The sequence below is a fragment of the Aquila chrysaetos genome, chromosome 19, assembly GCF_900496995.4.
Source record: "Aquila chrysaetos chrysaetos chromosome 19, bAquChr1.4, whole genome shotgun sequence".
Taxonomy (NCBI): Eukaryota; Metazoa; Chordata; class Aves; order Accipitriformes; family Accipitridae; genus Aquila; species Aquila chrysaetos.
The window spans coordinates 8,156,774-8,173,495 of record NC_044022.1 but is presented as its reverse complement, the minus strand read 5'-3'; the positions used below and the strand labels follow the sequence as shown (position 1 = coordinate 8,173,495).

General features: G+C 38.6%; 1 protein-coding gene across 18 annotated transcripts in view; it reads right to left on the bottom strand.

Annotated features, from left to right (window-relative positions):
• Positions 1 to 16,722, bottom strand: part of ZDHHC20 (zinc finger DHHC-type palmitoyltransferase 20) — a 56,340-nt gene that overhangs the window by 7,170 nt on the left and 32,448 nt on the right. For 6 of the 18 annotated variants that reach the window (XR_005930861.1, XR_005930851.1, XR_005930857.1 and 3 more), the window contains 10 exons: positions 16,305 to 16,367; positions 15,669 to 15,789; positions 14,225 to 14,294; positions 12,984 to 13,016; positions 12,031 to 12,151; positions 6,862 to 6,897; positions 5,656 to 5,788; positions 3,910 to 4,036; positions 2,537 to 2,626; positions 795 to 1,382 (listed from right to left, as the gene is read on the bottom strand). Coding sequence is in view for 6 of the 18 variants with exons in the window: in XM_041118416.1 (XP_040974350.1) it covers positions 835 to 872; positions 1,267 to 1,382; positions 2,537 to 2,626; positions 3,910 to 4,036; positions 5,656 to 5,788; positions 6,862 to 6,897; positions 12,031 to 12,151; positions 12,984 to 13,016; positions 14,225 to 14,294; positions 15,669 to 15,789; positions 16,305 to 16,367 (948 nt within the window). In the remaining 12 variants the exon portion in view is untranslated. The remainder of the gene's footprint in view (positions 1 to 794; positions 1,383 to 2,536; positions 2,627 to 3,909; positions 4,037 to 5,655; positions 5,789 to 6,861; positions 6,898 to 12,030; positions 12,152 to 12,983; positions 13,017 to 14,224; positions 14,295 to 15,668; positions 15,790 to 16,304; positions 16,368 to 16,722) is intronic. The other 12 variants (XR_005930853.1, XR_005930854.1, XR_005930859.1 and 9 more) reach the window with 9 other exon arrangements.

Here is a 16,722-nt window from a genome sequence, read left to right as displayed (position 1 = left end):
GCAAGTTCTGTCTCCCTTTTTTTTTGGGGTGGTGGTGGTGGGAAGGCAGAAGGGGTGAATGAGTCAGCCTTCAGCATCTACAGTTGCTAGCTGTCCAAATAAGATTTGTTTCTCTTCCAGAGAGAAAAATTTAATGGGAGCTTATAAGCTTACCACAGTGTGGAGTCAATATAAAAGAAGTTTAATGTAGTCACTGGAAATAGACCAAGGGAAGTTTTCACATATGCAGCAGCACTCACTGTATTTCCTAAATGCAAAGTGTGTGCAGAACTCTTACATAAAAGATCACTGTCAATCCCAAGTGTGACTAAGCAGTCCGTATGCAGACACCTGTATTTACCTATTCACCTTCCTTCCTTGTATGCACACAGCTTCTTAAAGTATAAGAGCAGAGCACAGCCCACCAATATACGATTAAGAAAAAGACAGTTAAGGAGTTGTTCCTTAAGAACAGCGCTTCCTCAAGACAGCACTTCATCTTGAAATTGCCTATTCAGCAGATTAGATTCTTTTCCCTGGTCAGGTGACAAATCCAGCACTACCCACTTCAATCTAAATTACAGGATTAGTCTGACTCATCTCAGATCTAGCCAGCCCATGTTTCATGCACTACAGCTTTACTCCCATTCTTGTCTTCTGGACAGCCATTCTAAGTTTTATTTAGACTCTTCTATTACTCATCCAACATCAGAGGACTCCTCTGCATTCCATGACTAGTGACTTTTGACTTCAAGATGTCTATTTTAGCTTACTCATACATATACAGAAATGGCAATCAATTATGTTGGTCTTACCTGTTTCTCATTGAGATGGTTGGTTAGTAATAAGCTGAGATCAGCTTTCCAATGAAACTATAATATGCTTTTTTGCACCTGAAATGTGAGAGAATCTCAATTATGTGTTTTTGCAGATTTGCACAACAAATAGCAAAGACTTCAAACCAGAAAGCACATTTATTGTGTTGTGCCTATTTTAGAAAAATATTTTCCTCCCCCTAATCAAATGTAAAAAGATCCAAAATCTCAGAACAGGAAGTGCGAAAGTGAGAATTATCTATGCATTACCTTAGTGTAGTAACTCATTTTGGAGCAGAGCATGAGACAAGTTAGCCTTAACTTCTAAACATGCTGTCTTGATTCTATGGAACAAATTTTCTTCTACTTAACTCCAACCAATTCCTAAGGACTTTTTAGGCCTAAAAGAAAATGGAAAAACCCACCACAAACAAAACCATAGAATCAACGGAAGTGTTACGGTGCAGGTTACCTGATTTAACATTTTCCTCTTCAGGGCCACTTTCCACCCACTGACTGTCACTGGCTAGCAATCGATTTTGTGATTCACTGAGTGGTCGAGTAGGAAAGGACTGACTGCCTCCAGAGCTGAAAAGTAAGCAAAGTCAACAGGAATTCTGTAATAGCAGTAGCTACTTATTTCAGACATTTGTAGAGTTGTGAAGTTACTTAAGAGCAAAGCAAACAAAACCACCTACACTGCCAACTAAAAATGGCCCCCAGCCCCCAACCCCATTCTCCTGTAGGCTTGTTCCTGTCATCAGTCTAAACCCTTACCTGACATAAGCCACTCGCAGTTCTAATGGAAAAAAAGCACAGATTGATAGACAAGAAATGGGATACTGACAACAATGCTACTGCCACACTGTTAAAAAGAAAACTTAACCAGTACTGTCTGGAAGAACAACCTAATGCCATCTTATTCCATCAGTAAATGCTAGGACCTTCTGCTGAACATCATTTTAATGCAAAAGGATACTCTGCTGTTTGCACAAAGGTCCTGCTCTTGTCTAAATTCCACTGGTTATGTTGCACTGGAAGCAACTTCTCAGTATTGCCTTTGAACCTCCCTAATGCCTCGTAACTCAGGTGACTGCTGTTGACAACAATCTTCAGCTACAAATTCACCAAACTATACAGAACACTTCTAAAATGACAAATGTAAACACCCCCAGAAGTTCCACATACTCTTGTGTCTTTGAATCTAAAGCAGGCTTCTTGAAAGTACACTGAAGATACAAACGATGCAAATTTGGAGGGATAAAATGTAATGAGCTACAAACATGCCAGTGCTAAAAACCAGCAATAGCCACAATGATCTAACTCTCTTGCAAACTGTGTCTCAGCATCCCTTGTTTAAGCATGCTGGAGGAAGTAAAGTACAAGTAATACCTTGCCTTTCTCTCATTCCAAAAAAGATCTTAAACTTTTTTTTCCATGGGCCATTATTCAGTCTTCCCTGGGACTTTTCTGATTGTTGTTAAGAGCCAGTAAGCTCTCTTACTTTCTGCATTACTGTTTCCTCAGAGCCATATCCTCTGTTACAGGTCAAAACCAAGAAACAATTTCTGCATGAAGCAGCACCATTTTTTAGTCTTGATCCATTCTGTCCTTCTCTGAAGACTTACAAACTCACTCTGAAGATGACAAGAAGTATAAAAAACTAAGTAATTTTGAAACAATTTTTTCTCCAGATGAAGTACAGAACAGTACAAAATCACTAATTTAAATGCTATAGTTACCTTTTGGCAGGTTCACTTTGGCTTGAGACAGTAAGTTGCTCTGGATCCATAATCACCAAACGAGTCGGAAAGTTACACCCGTCGCCCAAACTAAACCAGAAACAAAGATGCAAATCACTATTTGTAGTTGACTTAAATGAACTGTAGAAGTACCCATGCAAAAGGCAAACGCTACAGGCTTGAATCAATTACTTGAGTGCAGCGTTGAACTCCAGACTTGAGCAAGGCAGTTCTACCACTAAGCCAGATGATCAGTTAATTAAATCTTGGAGCTCAAATGATTCCCACCATATCACTCAGTATGGATTGCTGAGCACATCGCTAGCCTATGTATTGCAGAAACATCCCTGTGTTTCTGTAGACTGTAGCCTGGGTCTTGCCCCAAACCACTGTGCACATGTAGCCAGACTATCTGGTATTTACAACCCCAGAAGCATAAATAATATTTTGGTGGCCATGCTTTCTCCTCTCCACCCATCATTTTGAGGTTAGCTAAGCCTTCTTTTAAAGCAAGTTTAATCAGGATAACATGTGGTGGCAAAGCAGACTGACCCATCTAGAATATAGCTTCTGTCTTTAATCACATGAAAAGGCACAGTAGTTGAGCAAACAACTGAGGCAACTTAAGATCTCATTACTATCTCTGCTGTTTGCTACCAGACCTCAGCTTCACAAATGGGTTCACCAATATTTTTAACTGATACATGACCCCCCAAAAGCAGTGTTGAAATACAGCTCCTACTTTGTTCTGCTGACTTTCAGGAGTGGTGGGAGTGGGCAGCACGTCAGTCTTGCTTCATCAAGCTTCTCTGACGCTTGTCTGCAACTCCCTAACACTGGCTCAGCTGAAGTTTCAAAAACAGTATTTTGCATTGTATCAGAATTTTTTTTTGCACTGCTGCTTATTTACACACATTTTCTCAGGCAGCTTTCAATACCGAAACTGTCATCTATAGTAAAAGGAAAGCTGTCAAGTGTTTTCAGGGGTAAGAGGGGGTGTTTTTAAACTGATGTTGTTTCAATGCTGCTGAAGTTCAAGCGTTTAGATCTCCTCTGAGTTGCTGATTACTGCTCTATAATCAGACACTAATACTACCACCAAAAGGTGTACAGTTTTTGAAATACACTTCTCAAAGCTTTCCAAACTTCCATATTTAGAAGGCCCTTATTAATGAAGCCCTTCTCTTTGAATGACAACCCTGTGCAGAATTCGCTCAGTTTTCTCCTGCACATTTTCCCTACACCAATGTTCATCATGCAGGATTTACGAGTTGGCTTTTCAGTTGTGCTTTATTTTTTTAGGAGAAGGGGAAGCAAGGTGAAAGTCATGGAATCAATTTATCCCCCAATTCATTCCCATTCAGACTGAATACCTGGTAAAGATAGGGAGTAGCCAATACTTCTTTTCATCTCCGAAAACCTCCCTCAGATTTTTGCTGCATCCAAGAGAAAAGCCATTTTTATCAGGGCCATTTCGAAATGTGGGTGCACGGAATGTTTCTGTAAAAGAAAAACATGCACTATCTCTAAAGTGATAAGGAGTCAGGGAAGACAAATAAACAGACTCAAACTTCTCTATTGTGAAAACAGTGTCGGGCAAGCTAAAACGACCTTGATGTGTATTAGGGGGGAAAAAAAGTCATCGCAAGTAATCAGAGAGCATAAAAAAAAAAATCACAGGGTTAATGACAAAAACAGAAATGAAAGGGAAGAAAGTCACGTGATCAGAACAGTCATCTTTCTCTCTTTATATGTAACATTTAAGGTCTGAGACAGACCTAAGTACCATCAGCACAGCAAAGACACCAGAACCCTTATTCATTGATGGCTAGCTCTCTCTTTGGCCCGTGAAGCCTTTTTTGAGCAGAAGGCTTCCTCTTCTAGAAGCAATTTACCATAAGCACTACTGGACCTAAACCCATACAGTGTAGTTTCTTCCACTTCTGCCAAGGTCTGAAGTTGAATTAAGAGCGTCCTATGGTATCAGAGAAAGATGAGATCTATTACATCTGAAACAGGCGCACCACGAACTGTAGCAAACTGCCACCATTTTTCTAGTCAGTCCAGTTACACCCTCAGCCAAGAACCGAGAAGACTCACTGCTCTCCCCATACCAAGAGCTTGTCTTTTTACAATCATGATCCAGAAAATAAATAAAGTACTGTGTGGCCAATTATGACCACTGACTTCTGGGTAAGGAACATGCTGAAATGTTCTTCAAAGCTAAAAAAGAAACTGAATATTCCTTAGCTGTAGGTATGTCAAAAGAAAAAGGACTCAAACAATGCTACCATCAAGCAATCAAAAAAAATCCTTTTCCTCCATCAAAAAATTCTAACAAGCTGAAAATTAATTCACTTTTAATCAACCCACTTATTTTTGAGGATAGAAATTTAATTCCATTAAAAGGTATAAGATTTTGACTTACACAGTTGTGGAAATACCCACCAGTCCCCCCCCCCCCAACCCCGCAAAACACACTTTCAAAAATGCTTTAGCAAGAACTTCAGATATTTTAACTAATGCACATAACTTGCTTATGCTGGTCAATGCCATTTAAAACATTCAGGCATAGAAATTATGTGAATCTCTTTTATTATTTAGGAAACGTGCATCAGTGTTTCCATTTTTATCGCACTGCTTTTACAAGCCACTTCCTAATAGTGAGGTCCATTTTATATCACAGGATTTAAGAATACTCTTTTAGATCTAGTTCAAAATGTAGCATGTTCATATACAGTAGAGCCTTCACCTTGGTTGGGGCCACCCACCTACTCAAAGTATTAGAACAACAGGGTTACTGGCAACTCGCAATTGTTACATACTTAACACTATATAAAACACAACATAAATGCACAGTGCCTCAGAGATCTCAAAAATACAAACAAAATAAATTAACATTCATCATGAATCCGAATGCTTGGCTCCAGCAGAGGAACCCTACACATGCTCCATTTTCCCCTATGTTTCACCTTTAATTACTTTCACCAAATATGCTTCTTATTGTACAATATTTAAAAATTCTGTTTATATGTGATGGCATATCCTGTAAGCCTCACATTCTCATCGACTTGTTGGTTTTCTGGATAAGGAACAGTTCCATATTCCAATTAACTGACCTATGGTTGATCTGTTTTTGCCAACTAGCCAGCAGTGGTAGCTGAAGAGTGACAGTATGCTGATGAAGAACATGGCTGCCACAAAGAAAAGGAATAGTACGTGGAATTTTGCATGGGTATCTGGCAATTCATTCTGGGGAGAAAGAGAGAAAGAGATTAATATGTTAACACTTTTTAGCAACTAATGCAGTATTGTCACTAAACATTTTCTGTCATATCCATTCTGCTATAGGTCTTTCACCTCACTTTTCACAAAGAAAAAAAAGCACAAGCCCAGCTTTCCTTTCACATCATGTTAAACTGGTATACAACAATGTTTAAAGCTGATGGGTACGCCTTCCACCTGAGTTTAGTAGCATGAGTGCATATGTTCATCTGTTAGTTTTTAAATGCACATTAAGGGGCAAGGAAAAAAATTTCCTATACTAAAAAATGTTAACTGTGCAGCCACGGGCAAAGAGACACAGGGAAAACATGTCCAAAATCACTTTCTTTGAAGGGAAGAAAAACGTCCAAACCCTTTCCTGGCAAGGTAATAATACCAAACCTACTTCTGAACTGGTGTAAGGAACGTAAAACGAACAATCCTAGACAAGACCTGAGACAGATCTTCAATTTTTGATGATCTCTAACGTTTAGACAACAACCAGCATATACCTAGCAAAACAAATCTGCCATGTCTGATTAGGCAGAAGTGATTCACGAGAAGATCTACATGAAAAACAATTTCAGTACAATCACCATATAAAAAAAAACCTCCCACCCATACCAGATAGTCGATTCCACCCCCAACTATTTTTAGGCTTGCACTTTCAAGAGGCCAATGGGATTTGTAACAATACTATTCCAGTTCTGTATCCTTAAAATCACAGTACTTTTAAGTAGTTGACCTTTAACAGCACTATGAAAGCAGAGAGGCTATTTTTATTCAGCTGTTTAGTTAGCATTATTGCCATTACTTTTTCCATTAGCTCATTCAGTATACCCACTTATCTAAGGCTTATTTTTTTTAGACTAAAACACATTGCAATTAAGATCAAGCGCACACAGGCATATCTATATCCCTGTACACTCCCTATATTCATAGGAAACAGATTACACGTCTCCTTCCTTCTGTGATGGTGTAAATAGCCACCATGAATGACTGGATGAGAAAAATTATAGTAGGAGCAGTATTTAAATAATTACAGCAATATTGGATTTTACCTTTGGACAATTCTCTGCAGCTTTCCTGCGGCAAAGCTTTGCGCAAACAAAGACAATTTATTAAACACTAGTATTATGTTAAGACGAAGCGTTTGAAAACAGCACAGGCTTTGTTAAGAACAAAATGGTTGGAGTGCACACGTGCTCTCGGACATGCCGAGTTCCAACGCCCATCAGCAGCCTTAGCCCCCATTCTCCAAGAATGGAGGAGAGAGTACATAAAAGCACACTACTAACTTCCAAGGCACGAAATTTTCTACTGAAGCATGGAAGTATTGCTATTCAGATTGTAGCTGTATCACTTTCAAACGGTTCCTCAGCTTGAACAGCATGACTACACCAGGTGCATTCTTTGCTAGTTGTTTCGATCACAAGTAAGGTTTATGTAAATATTCTGTATGATGAAACCATTCATAAAGGTCTGAAAAGCTCAGTATACTCCAGAGGTATAAAGCAATGGTTTATAAACTACAAAATCTTTCTGACTTTGGGACATATTTATTACCATTAGATGTAGTTTCAGTCAAAACCATAAAAAAATAAATTGCCATTCTTTGCACAATTTTCTTTGTTAAAAAAAAAAAAGAGCTCATAATACATCAGTACAGTTTTTCTTCTTCCCAGTGTCCTTCAATATTGAGATACGTTTGTGGGATGTATCTTTAGCATAACATCTGAAATTGAACCAGTACTTAAGAAAATAAAACCAGAAACAGGAAAGTGGTATTAGCAGTCTTAGCTAAGATGCTAGCACTTAACGAATCTGTTGTAGGCAAGATGTATGGCTTTTAAGTTACATTAATCTGTGCAGAAAGCCTAGGGAGAGCCCAAGCATTTACCTTAGAGTCACACAGATATACACAGCATTTTCCAAAATGCTGGCTACCATCAGATCATGCTACAGTAAGCAAATGATAGCAGAGTCCAGCTATCTGAACTGCCATCAGTTCAGTTTCCTTATTTACTGCCTTTTTTTTTTTTAATGCAGTTTTGCTTAGACAATTTGTGCAAAAGTCCCTCTTCCCCCTGCTGTAGGGATATGTTGTGTTTTGTGATCCCTTGAAATCAAGGCTAGCAAAATACATACTCCAATTGCTGCTTATGCCTAAGCTTCATGTTAAAGCTATGATGACTTTTCCTACCTCAGAGCACACTGCAGTGTTCCCATTTCCTAATTAATATTTGTAACTTCTATTTCTAAGACTCTTTTGGAATTGAATATTTAAACAAAATAGTTCCCTATAAAGAATTCTCAGGCCAGTTGATTTTGAAGATCAAAGAGCAGTAGCAGTAGCAGCTTAGTCTTTGTGTTTTCTGTGGGCCAGAAAAATATGTTTATTTCCATTTTTATGTTCCATCTTCCAAAAACAGTAGCTCTGTAACTTGGAGAAGGATCTTTTGAATGATGCACGATTAATTTGCATGATCCCCAGGGAGCATTTACCGCTTCTGACTACCCAGTTTCAGCCACTGGTTGTAAGTTCTTGAATGACAGTTGCAGAACTGAAGCATCTTTCAAAAAAAGGCCAATTCCTTCCTGGAGAGAAGCATGCAGGCTTTGAGTGCATATAACAGGCTTATTCACAGTTGTGTTCTAGCAGCAGTCCACATGCCACAGCATGTGAAAAGAGTGTGAAACTTCAGACATTAGTTATTTAAAATCATTATGCTTAGCAGCAGCACAGAAGCAGAGACTGGGAGGTGAGACAGCTGCAGAGCTTACAAAGGGAAGCAATTCGCACAATAAAATTTGGGCTACTTGGCACACATAATAGACTGAAGCCAGTCACTATTGTGAAGTGTCCCCTACAAACTCCTTCACAAGCATAGAGTCATACGAGCAACTATCAGCTCACGAAAACCCCCAAACAAAACCCACAACAAAAAAAGTGCTGTCAGAAATTGACTCGTTACTCATCTTTCAGTAGCTAGGTCTAGCTTATATCTAGAAAAAACTCAGAAGATCTGGTATATGTCCTTATGTGTCTATGCAAAAGGAATGAGATCTAACTAAGGATCTGGAATTGCTCTTTTTTGTTTTGCTTTTTGTTTTTGTTAATACAACCAAAGTTTTGCAGAAGTGTGTGCCACCTACCCAGAAGCCATATTACACCCATGAATTAGCTATACTCAGGATTGCCAAAATAATTTGGAGGACAATGAAAGACACCAAAAACAGCTGGAAAATATACAGGTTTCAAGGGGGAGGGAGTGCAGCGAGAATGAGGTTAGATACGAATACACACTGGGAAGTACCACCATGCACTTTGTAAACAAGGCATCAAGGACTGGGCGTTCAGCCAGTGCTGATGTTTGTGTCAAATACATTTGGTTAAACTGAGGTTTTATCTGCTTATCTTTAACAACTTCCTAGGTAGAAATAAAAATTTCATGAGTATAAGAAAAACAGTTATGAGTATAAAAAAAAGGAGTCATTCACATTCCCTTGATCTACAAAACAGATTTTAACATCTGCATCAGTGTGTAAGCCTGTGGTAAACGTTTACAGCCAGTATGGGCGTTCCACCAGTGTATGAACAGTACCAAGATCCTTCTTCAGCACTTCTGCATAGAGCATGAAATATGCTATGTAGAAGTCTTGCACGTGCAAGTGGGAAACACAAAGGCTTTCTTCAACAGAAGAGTTTGGTAGGTGTGCATTTCTCACAAAGTTTGCAAGTATCTGCATATGTGTGTTGTGTCTCTATGCAAGTATTATGAACAGTGCAAAACAATGGATTGCTAAAATTTGTGTAGTTAGCACATACACCTTCACAACCTCATTACTACAACTTTTGAAGCAACCAAGGCTACGCTCCCCAAGAAGCAGTTCATCTTCCATCCTAACACTGGACATATGCAGCAGTTTATTGCACACTTTCTCTGAAAAACATCCACGATGAAGCAAAAAAGAAAAACTACCTTCTGAAGGTATACTATAACATTTCTGATAGTCAAGCTTTGGGGGGGAAAAAAACAATACCTAGAGAGCCTCAACAGAAAATGTCAAAACGGTAATCCGTCTGATGCTGTAGCACACAAAGCTGAGCATTAGCAATATACTGAAGCAGTCTACAGACAGTGCGTGTCAGCAGTACTCTGCTCTGATCTGGATACAGCTGTAGAGAGAAGCTTCCAGGACTCTATTTTGCAGTCAACAGCACTTGCCTAAAAGCTTACATACGAGAGACATGCTAAATCTTGCAAGCCAACATGATTATAGTGCTGCCGCCTCCTTCTGGAAGTCTACTTTAATCAAGCTATTATAAGATCAGAGGAATATTAGCTTTGTGGAATGAATGATTTAATATGAGTAAAGTGACTCAGAGACCTACTCTAATGATAAGATCGTGGCATCACCAGATTCTGTCTTGGAAGTAACCGGAACTGAAAGCAACAAGTGCACACAACTACATTGTCTACTGTCACATTTCAGAAGTAGCCCATTCTTGCAGGAAGCATTTTTAACAACTAATTAAAAAAAAAACCAAACCCCCAAACTCTCTTAAGTTTACTTCCTCTGCTCAAGGGTCCACTTCAATATTGTGTCCAATGGGCTTTGGAAGAGCCTTGCTGCAAATGCTGGTATTAAATGTACATTGTGGTCAGATGTCCTGTGGACTTTTATTGCACTAACACTTATGACGTGAGGTGACAAAGCAAATTCATTTTTTTTGCTCAAGCACTGACTGGTAAATATCTAAGAGCGCATCTACAGTTTCATTAGAAATTGCATACAAAGCACTGGAAAGCAGCCAGGCAGATGTTTGGGAGTGGCACATTCACAAATTAAAAATTTAACTATTTACAGTCAAGCAAGACTGAACAGCAGAATCAGACCATTTCATTTGAAATACCTGTCAAGCCACAGCTATGACTGATAAATATATTTACGGCTTTCATCTCACACAATACTGACAGCTCAATTCCCACATAGTTCCTTGCTCTCCAGTGACAGGCTGCTATACAGAACTGACAGACTAAGAGAAACATAGTACTTTGGCAGATCAGACCTATAGGCTTAGATGAACACAAACAAACATACTTTTTGCCCCACTTATCTTACCTGTCTAGTGCCAACTGTCTCAACATACAGCTATTCTGAATACATGATCAAGCTTCTCTTACCCTGACACGGCAACATCTTTTTGCTCCAATAAACATTATTTCTGCAGCTACAGATGATGACTGCTTTTCCCAGTTACTCTGACAGCAACTAGCATCTAAGAAATATCTGCTGTTATTTACTTATAAAGTGATGGAGAGCCTTCCACTTACAGTGATTTTTCCCCTGCTAGTTAATGGAAACTGATTAAGGGAATTCTGATGCTAGCTCTTCTGCCTAGAGACAGGAAGGCACAGTACAAGGTTTTGGAGATGAAAGGGAACAACACCAGAAGACACTCTGTTCAGCCTGGAATGTGACTGGAACAAAACTTATAAAAGGAATATAACACTATGTACAAGGACGGTTACCCTTCACATAAATGTTATTAAATCTACTAAGATGCATGTGTGTGTATCAATCATTTGACAACTGATAATAGTTGCAAGGAGGATGTATATCATTAACACTGTACATATCTTAGCATTCTACCTATATCAGATCGATAAAAGCCACTAGTACAAAGTTCAGACACGCCTATGCAGGAACTCCAAATCAGAGCTTGGTCAGTTCCCAAGAAATTAATCTGCCTTATCTGGTAGCATCCATAGACAAGTCTAGGAAGATACAAAATTGTTACTTATATTTCACATTTGTCAGTATTTTTTTATATATATATATATATATATATATACACGTGTGTATATATATACACACAGATACATATATGTAATTGTTTGATATAGCCCGTTCTTTCTATATCTACGTATCTATATCCAATAGTCTCAAAAAAACCTGAGCTGTGCCACTTGGTTTTGATGGAGCAGAGAAATTGCACAGTGTCCTCATCAGAACTTCTTCCCCCAATTACTCATCCTGGGCAGTGTAATACATTTAATTCATTAATATTCGGAAGGTTCTCCTGCTTCAGCCACTTCGATTGATGCTGTTAATGGTAATGAACTATGGAACAGAGTAAACAGTGAGTGACAACATGCTGATGCAGCCTCCAATAACACATGCAGGATTAAACAAATGAACAAAAAAAAAGCCTTAGAACTTACTGTCCAAAACTTTATGAAGTACTGCAAGACTGTAGCAGCAACAAACAGACAGTACAGTAAGGAATACATTAAAAACAGGAGGAAGAATTTGTAGTTAGAAAATCCCACACAATTATTCACCCTAGAAGGAGGGGAAAGAGAAAGAGGTTACTATGATATACAAAAAAATAAAATAAAATAAAAAATAATACATTCAGCTTTTGCAGAGCATAACGTGTACGATGTCAGTGGTATGTCCAAAACAGTCTGGCACTAGTGTTTCAGAAGCATTTTAAGCCATCATTTTGAATGAAGTCTCTTTCCTCAGGCCAAATGATCTGGGCCCCTCAAATAATTTTGTCCCCCATGAAGTTCTACAGGACAGGACATGAGCTGGCAAAGCGTATGATACATACAGTCTGTATAGGAAGCGTCACACACTATGAACTAACTGCAGTCATCACGGAAGATAGTACGAGCCTCTCCATCAATTTCAGGGGATGTTGCTTTGGTTACAAAACCACCTTCAAGTCAACTACTGATAGCAGTATTTTTATAGTGACAGCAGATAATATTTTTACTGACTACCAGTGAATACAAACCGCAGAAGAGTAACTGTCTGAGTGAGTCTTATGTATCATCTAGAACCAAGAACTGATTTTCACAGCGCAGTGGGTATCTCCTCTCCTGGTAACAATACAAACTAAACAAAAGAAATGCCATTTCTCATAGGTCTTGTTAACGCCAGAGTTTCTCTATATAAGCAGAAGCTGCATGATTTGGGGTACTGGGCCTACAACTCTATGTTGCAACACACATTAGGAACAAGATTTTCACATATTAAAGACACAAGGAGTTCTGTGAAAATCAAGTTTTACTTCAAAGTTGCATTTTTGAAGCAGTGTCTAATTAAGCAGGTAGGATCTAAGTCATCATTATTATACTGATGTTTTTTTTTGTTTTTATAAACTTACCATGGACAGTGGTGGTCCATTTTTAGTACACATCTGAAAGAGATAATTTCCAGTAAGTTAAAGCAAAAAATACATTTTCTTCCTAAAACACATACTTTTAGCTTCTACAGTTTGGGGGTTGTTTTTGGTTTTGTTTTGTTTTGTTTTTTAAACTATTTTGCCCCACCGTATCTTTTTCAAGTCCTTCTCAATCATGCCAAATCTCTGTATTATAGCACCCATCCTTTCAAGCAAAATGACCAAATGAGATTCAGAAGAGTTATGAAGAGAGTCTCTTAAATTAACATGGGGAGCATTAATGAGCAACACTATGTAATAGTTCATTAAGCCATACTAGTTTTATGTGCACATTGAGAGAAAACAAATCCAAAGGACCATTCAGAGTTGTGTGGATAAGGTATGTTAGCCTGGCATTCACTTTAACTAAGTCTACCTTGGGGCTATTTTTGCTACCTTTTTTTGTTTGCTGCTTGCTTGTTTGTTTGTTTTTTAAAGCTCATTGAGGAAAAGAGCAGCACAGTAGGTAATTTGAATAGTCCATATGCCATTTTCATCCAGTTTTAGTATAAGGACAGATACGAGACATTTCAGACACACAGACATTCACTGTATTTGCAAATAAATTTGATTTTAGCCAAAAGATGTGTATCAGGTTCTTCAGTTAACTAGATTTCCTCAAGCCCAGCCTACTGAAGTCTCACTCGGACTCAGTCTTCAGTGGCCTTGCAGACTTCTCTGATGATTCAGAATGAAGCTAGGGAATAGCAGCAATGTCTTCGAAATGGTTAAGGCATGCAATTGCACTGTCAATCTTTGAGAGAAGGACTTTTAGCATTATTAGTAGCACACATCTGTTTCAGGGCTGCAGAAGCAAGATACAATAAAAAAGTTCTATAATAAGCATTTGCTGGTGCTGGTATCTCAGACCTGCCTTTCTTTACTTTCAGTTGCTGATTTTCTAATTTTTTATTTATTTCTATTTTAATATAAGCACTGTTTTACAAAGCTACAAGCAGGTCTCCTAAAAAGTTCTGCCACTTTGGACAATGGAGCTGCAATAGTAATACTGCACCAACAGGAAGAACTTTGCTCTTTTGTGAAATCCAAGTACTGTGGGTCTGAGAGAGGAACAAACAGTAAAACCTGATGTTATGCAAGGGCTGACGCACTGAAGACATGAACACACTGAAGTGATGATTGCAGGAGAGAGAACACCCATCATTTCAGATTCAGTAACTTACATGTCACATGCAGAACAGTGGTGGCAGCGGTCAGGTTTGATTAGCTGGCATCGATCACAGTATCTGATGGCTGCATTCAAGTGGCAAGGGTCAAGTGATTAGAATTCATTTAATTTTACAAAGGTTTTCCCCCTTAGCATGAACTGAATCTTAAAGAGCTTCCTGCCCTCCCCTGCCACACCTGTTCTCACAGACCTTCATGTGCCTGCTCTCATATGATATGTATATTTTATTTTTTTAAGAAATGTAACACATGAAAGTATTTAAAACACTTTCACCTATTACTACTGTACTGAGTCCATTTCCATTTACACTTTGGCTCCCCAGTCTTCCCATCCTTCATCCTCTTGCTCTGATCCCCTATCACTTGCTTTCTGTCACCTCTGGACAGGGTACTCAGGCATCCCACTGTGAAACTACATTCTTCCAGCAAGCCAACTTTCTGCATTAGCTTTCTTTATCCTCTTCAGCAAATAGTGATCTAGCAGAGTGTTCAGTAAATCAGCCCTTCCTCATCTTTCCTGGATATTTTTAAACAAGCCATCAGGCTCTTCTCAATGGAAATAAGACAGCAGCAGAGGCAGTTTGAAAGGAGGAGGAAAGCCAACACCTACAGCTAAGCAGGACTGCTAAGAGCTGGCCAGAGCTTCCCAGACCACTCCAGGAACTTAAGACTGGGATTCCCTTAAAGGGATGCTTGTATTTAAAAAAGCCAGGTGTCCTTAGACTTTGGAAAGTCACAGTAAACTTTGGTAACAGTTATTGTGAGTGGTTTATGTTTTTGGAAAACTCTGCTGGGTTGCTAGTTTCAAGAAAGAGAAACAGATACATATATACATATAAATGCTAGATTTTAAGAATATACATATGTATAAGAGCAGTTTCACAGATCATTCATATATAAGTTGGAATAAAAATGCCTATATGTATTAAAGGCAAATACAGAAATAGCTCATAACTAGCTTTGTACTGAATTACAGATGGGAATGAAACAACATTTATTCGTTCTTAAATTCTAGCCTTAAGTGTGATGTTTCTCCTCCTGCTGAACTGATACAGCTCAGAAAAAAGAAGTTTAAAAGTAGGATATAAATGACTATAAAATTGAGTAAGAAGTTTAATTTTCTCTATTTCTAGCTGTATTAGCTATATTTCTTTGCTGTGTTTATTTTTTATAGCCACAATTAGAGATAAATGTTATCTGCTTGCTAGAAGAGGATTTTTTTTTTTTTTTTTTATTCCAAATATTGTCTGCATGTTGAGATCCCCAGACAAAGGACTGCAGTTTCTCTTGGGGGAAGAAAAACCAGCCCAAACAAATAACAAAACAAGTTCATGGCCTTAGCAATATGTGCTTAACAGATTGTTCATTCAGTGACATCAAATGAATTTCACTGAATTAAACTAGCAGCTTCAGGAGCACAGAATTATCTTTATATCTCACCTCTCGATGCTGTTGTCGTATAGATAGGCAAGTCTTTAGCAGCTCTTCTCAAAATTTCCTGCTGGGATTCTGGTCTCTCTTCTTTTTCATATTGTTCTTTATCAGCTTTTGACAAGCAGAACTAGGAGGGAGGGAGAAAATGGAATGAAAGAAAGAGATTAATTATTACCTTGTGTTCTAGTCAAGCTCCAAGGAAAAGACCCTATGTATATTAATCCTGTCTTTTGACAACCCCCACCCACAGACCCAAAAAACACCACATAAAGAAAAAAGAATGCTAGAGGAATTTCAGGAGATCCTTAAAACTCCATGATGGTCCTGGGCATATTTTAAAGAAAATAATCTTTATCTCTGTTTCATTAGCTACAGTATTTTCCCTTCAACACAAAGGAAGGCAGAGACTTGGGAGTTGTAATAAGGTGCAACCTTTCCTTTAATTCCTGTTAAGTGTAAATTAAATGATCTGTGAACAAGGGGAAGGTGCAACAGTCCTTTGCTGCTACAGGGCACCAAAGTTCTCTTATCCCACTTCCTCCCGCTGGCTTAGAGAGGGGTACAAACCAGAGGGGGGGAAAAGGGAGGAGGGCCTTCATGGCTTCAGCACAGAAGTTGAATGAGTTTAACTTGAATTTTTACTTCGGAGTTGTCAGCACTAGTCTCAACATCCATGAGCTGTATTGAAAGCAACTTCAGCGAAGCCTGTACAATTTGAGAGAGAGTTACAATTCTGAGTAAAGCACGAGGAACATTCCTGCTGAAGCCTCAATGAAATGTGAAACTTTACCAGAAGAACCTGGAGAGCTTTTACTCACTTGTGAAACACTTGGTTTGGTTTGAAACATCACTGAAATTAGGAGCTTTACCATTAAGCCCCACAAAACCCAGTGTGCTAACAAGCCCCTGTGGAATGGGGGCTGAACTCACTATTTCCTCTGGTATTTCTCTGTCCCAAAGCACTTTTAAACTCTGAGCTTCCTGTATGGACTATAAGAGCCCTTTTTATGAGCACACATAGACAAAGTATTCATGGTAGTGAGTGGAAAATGCTGTGTGT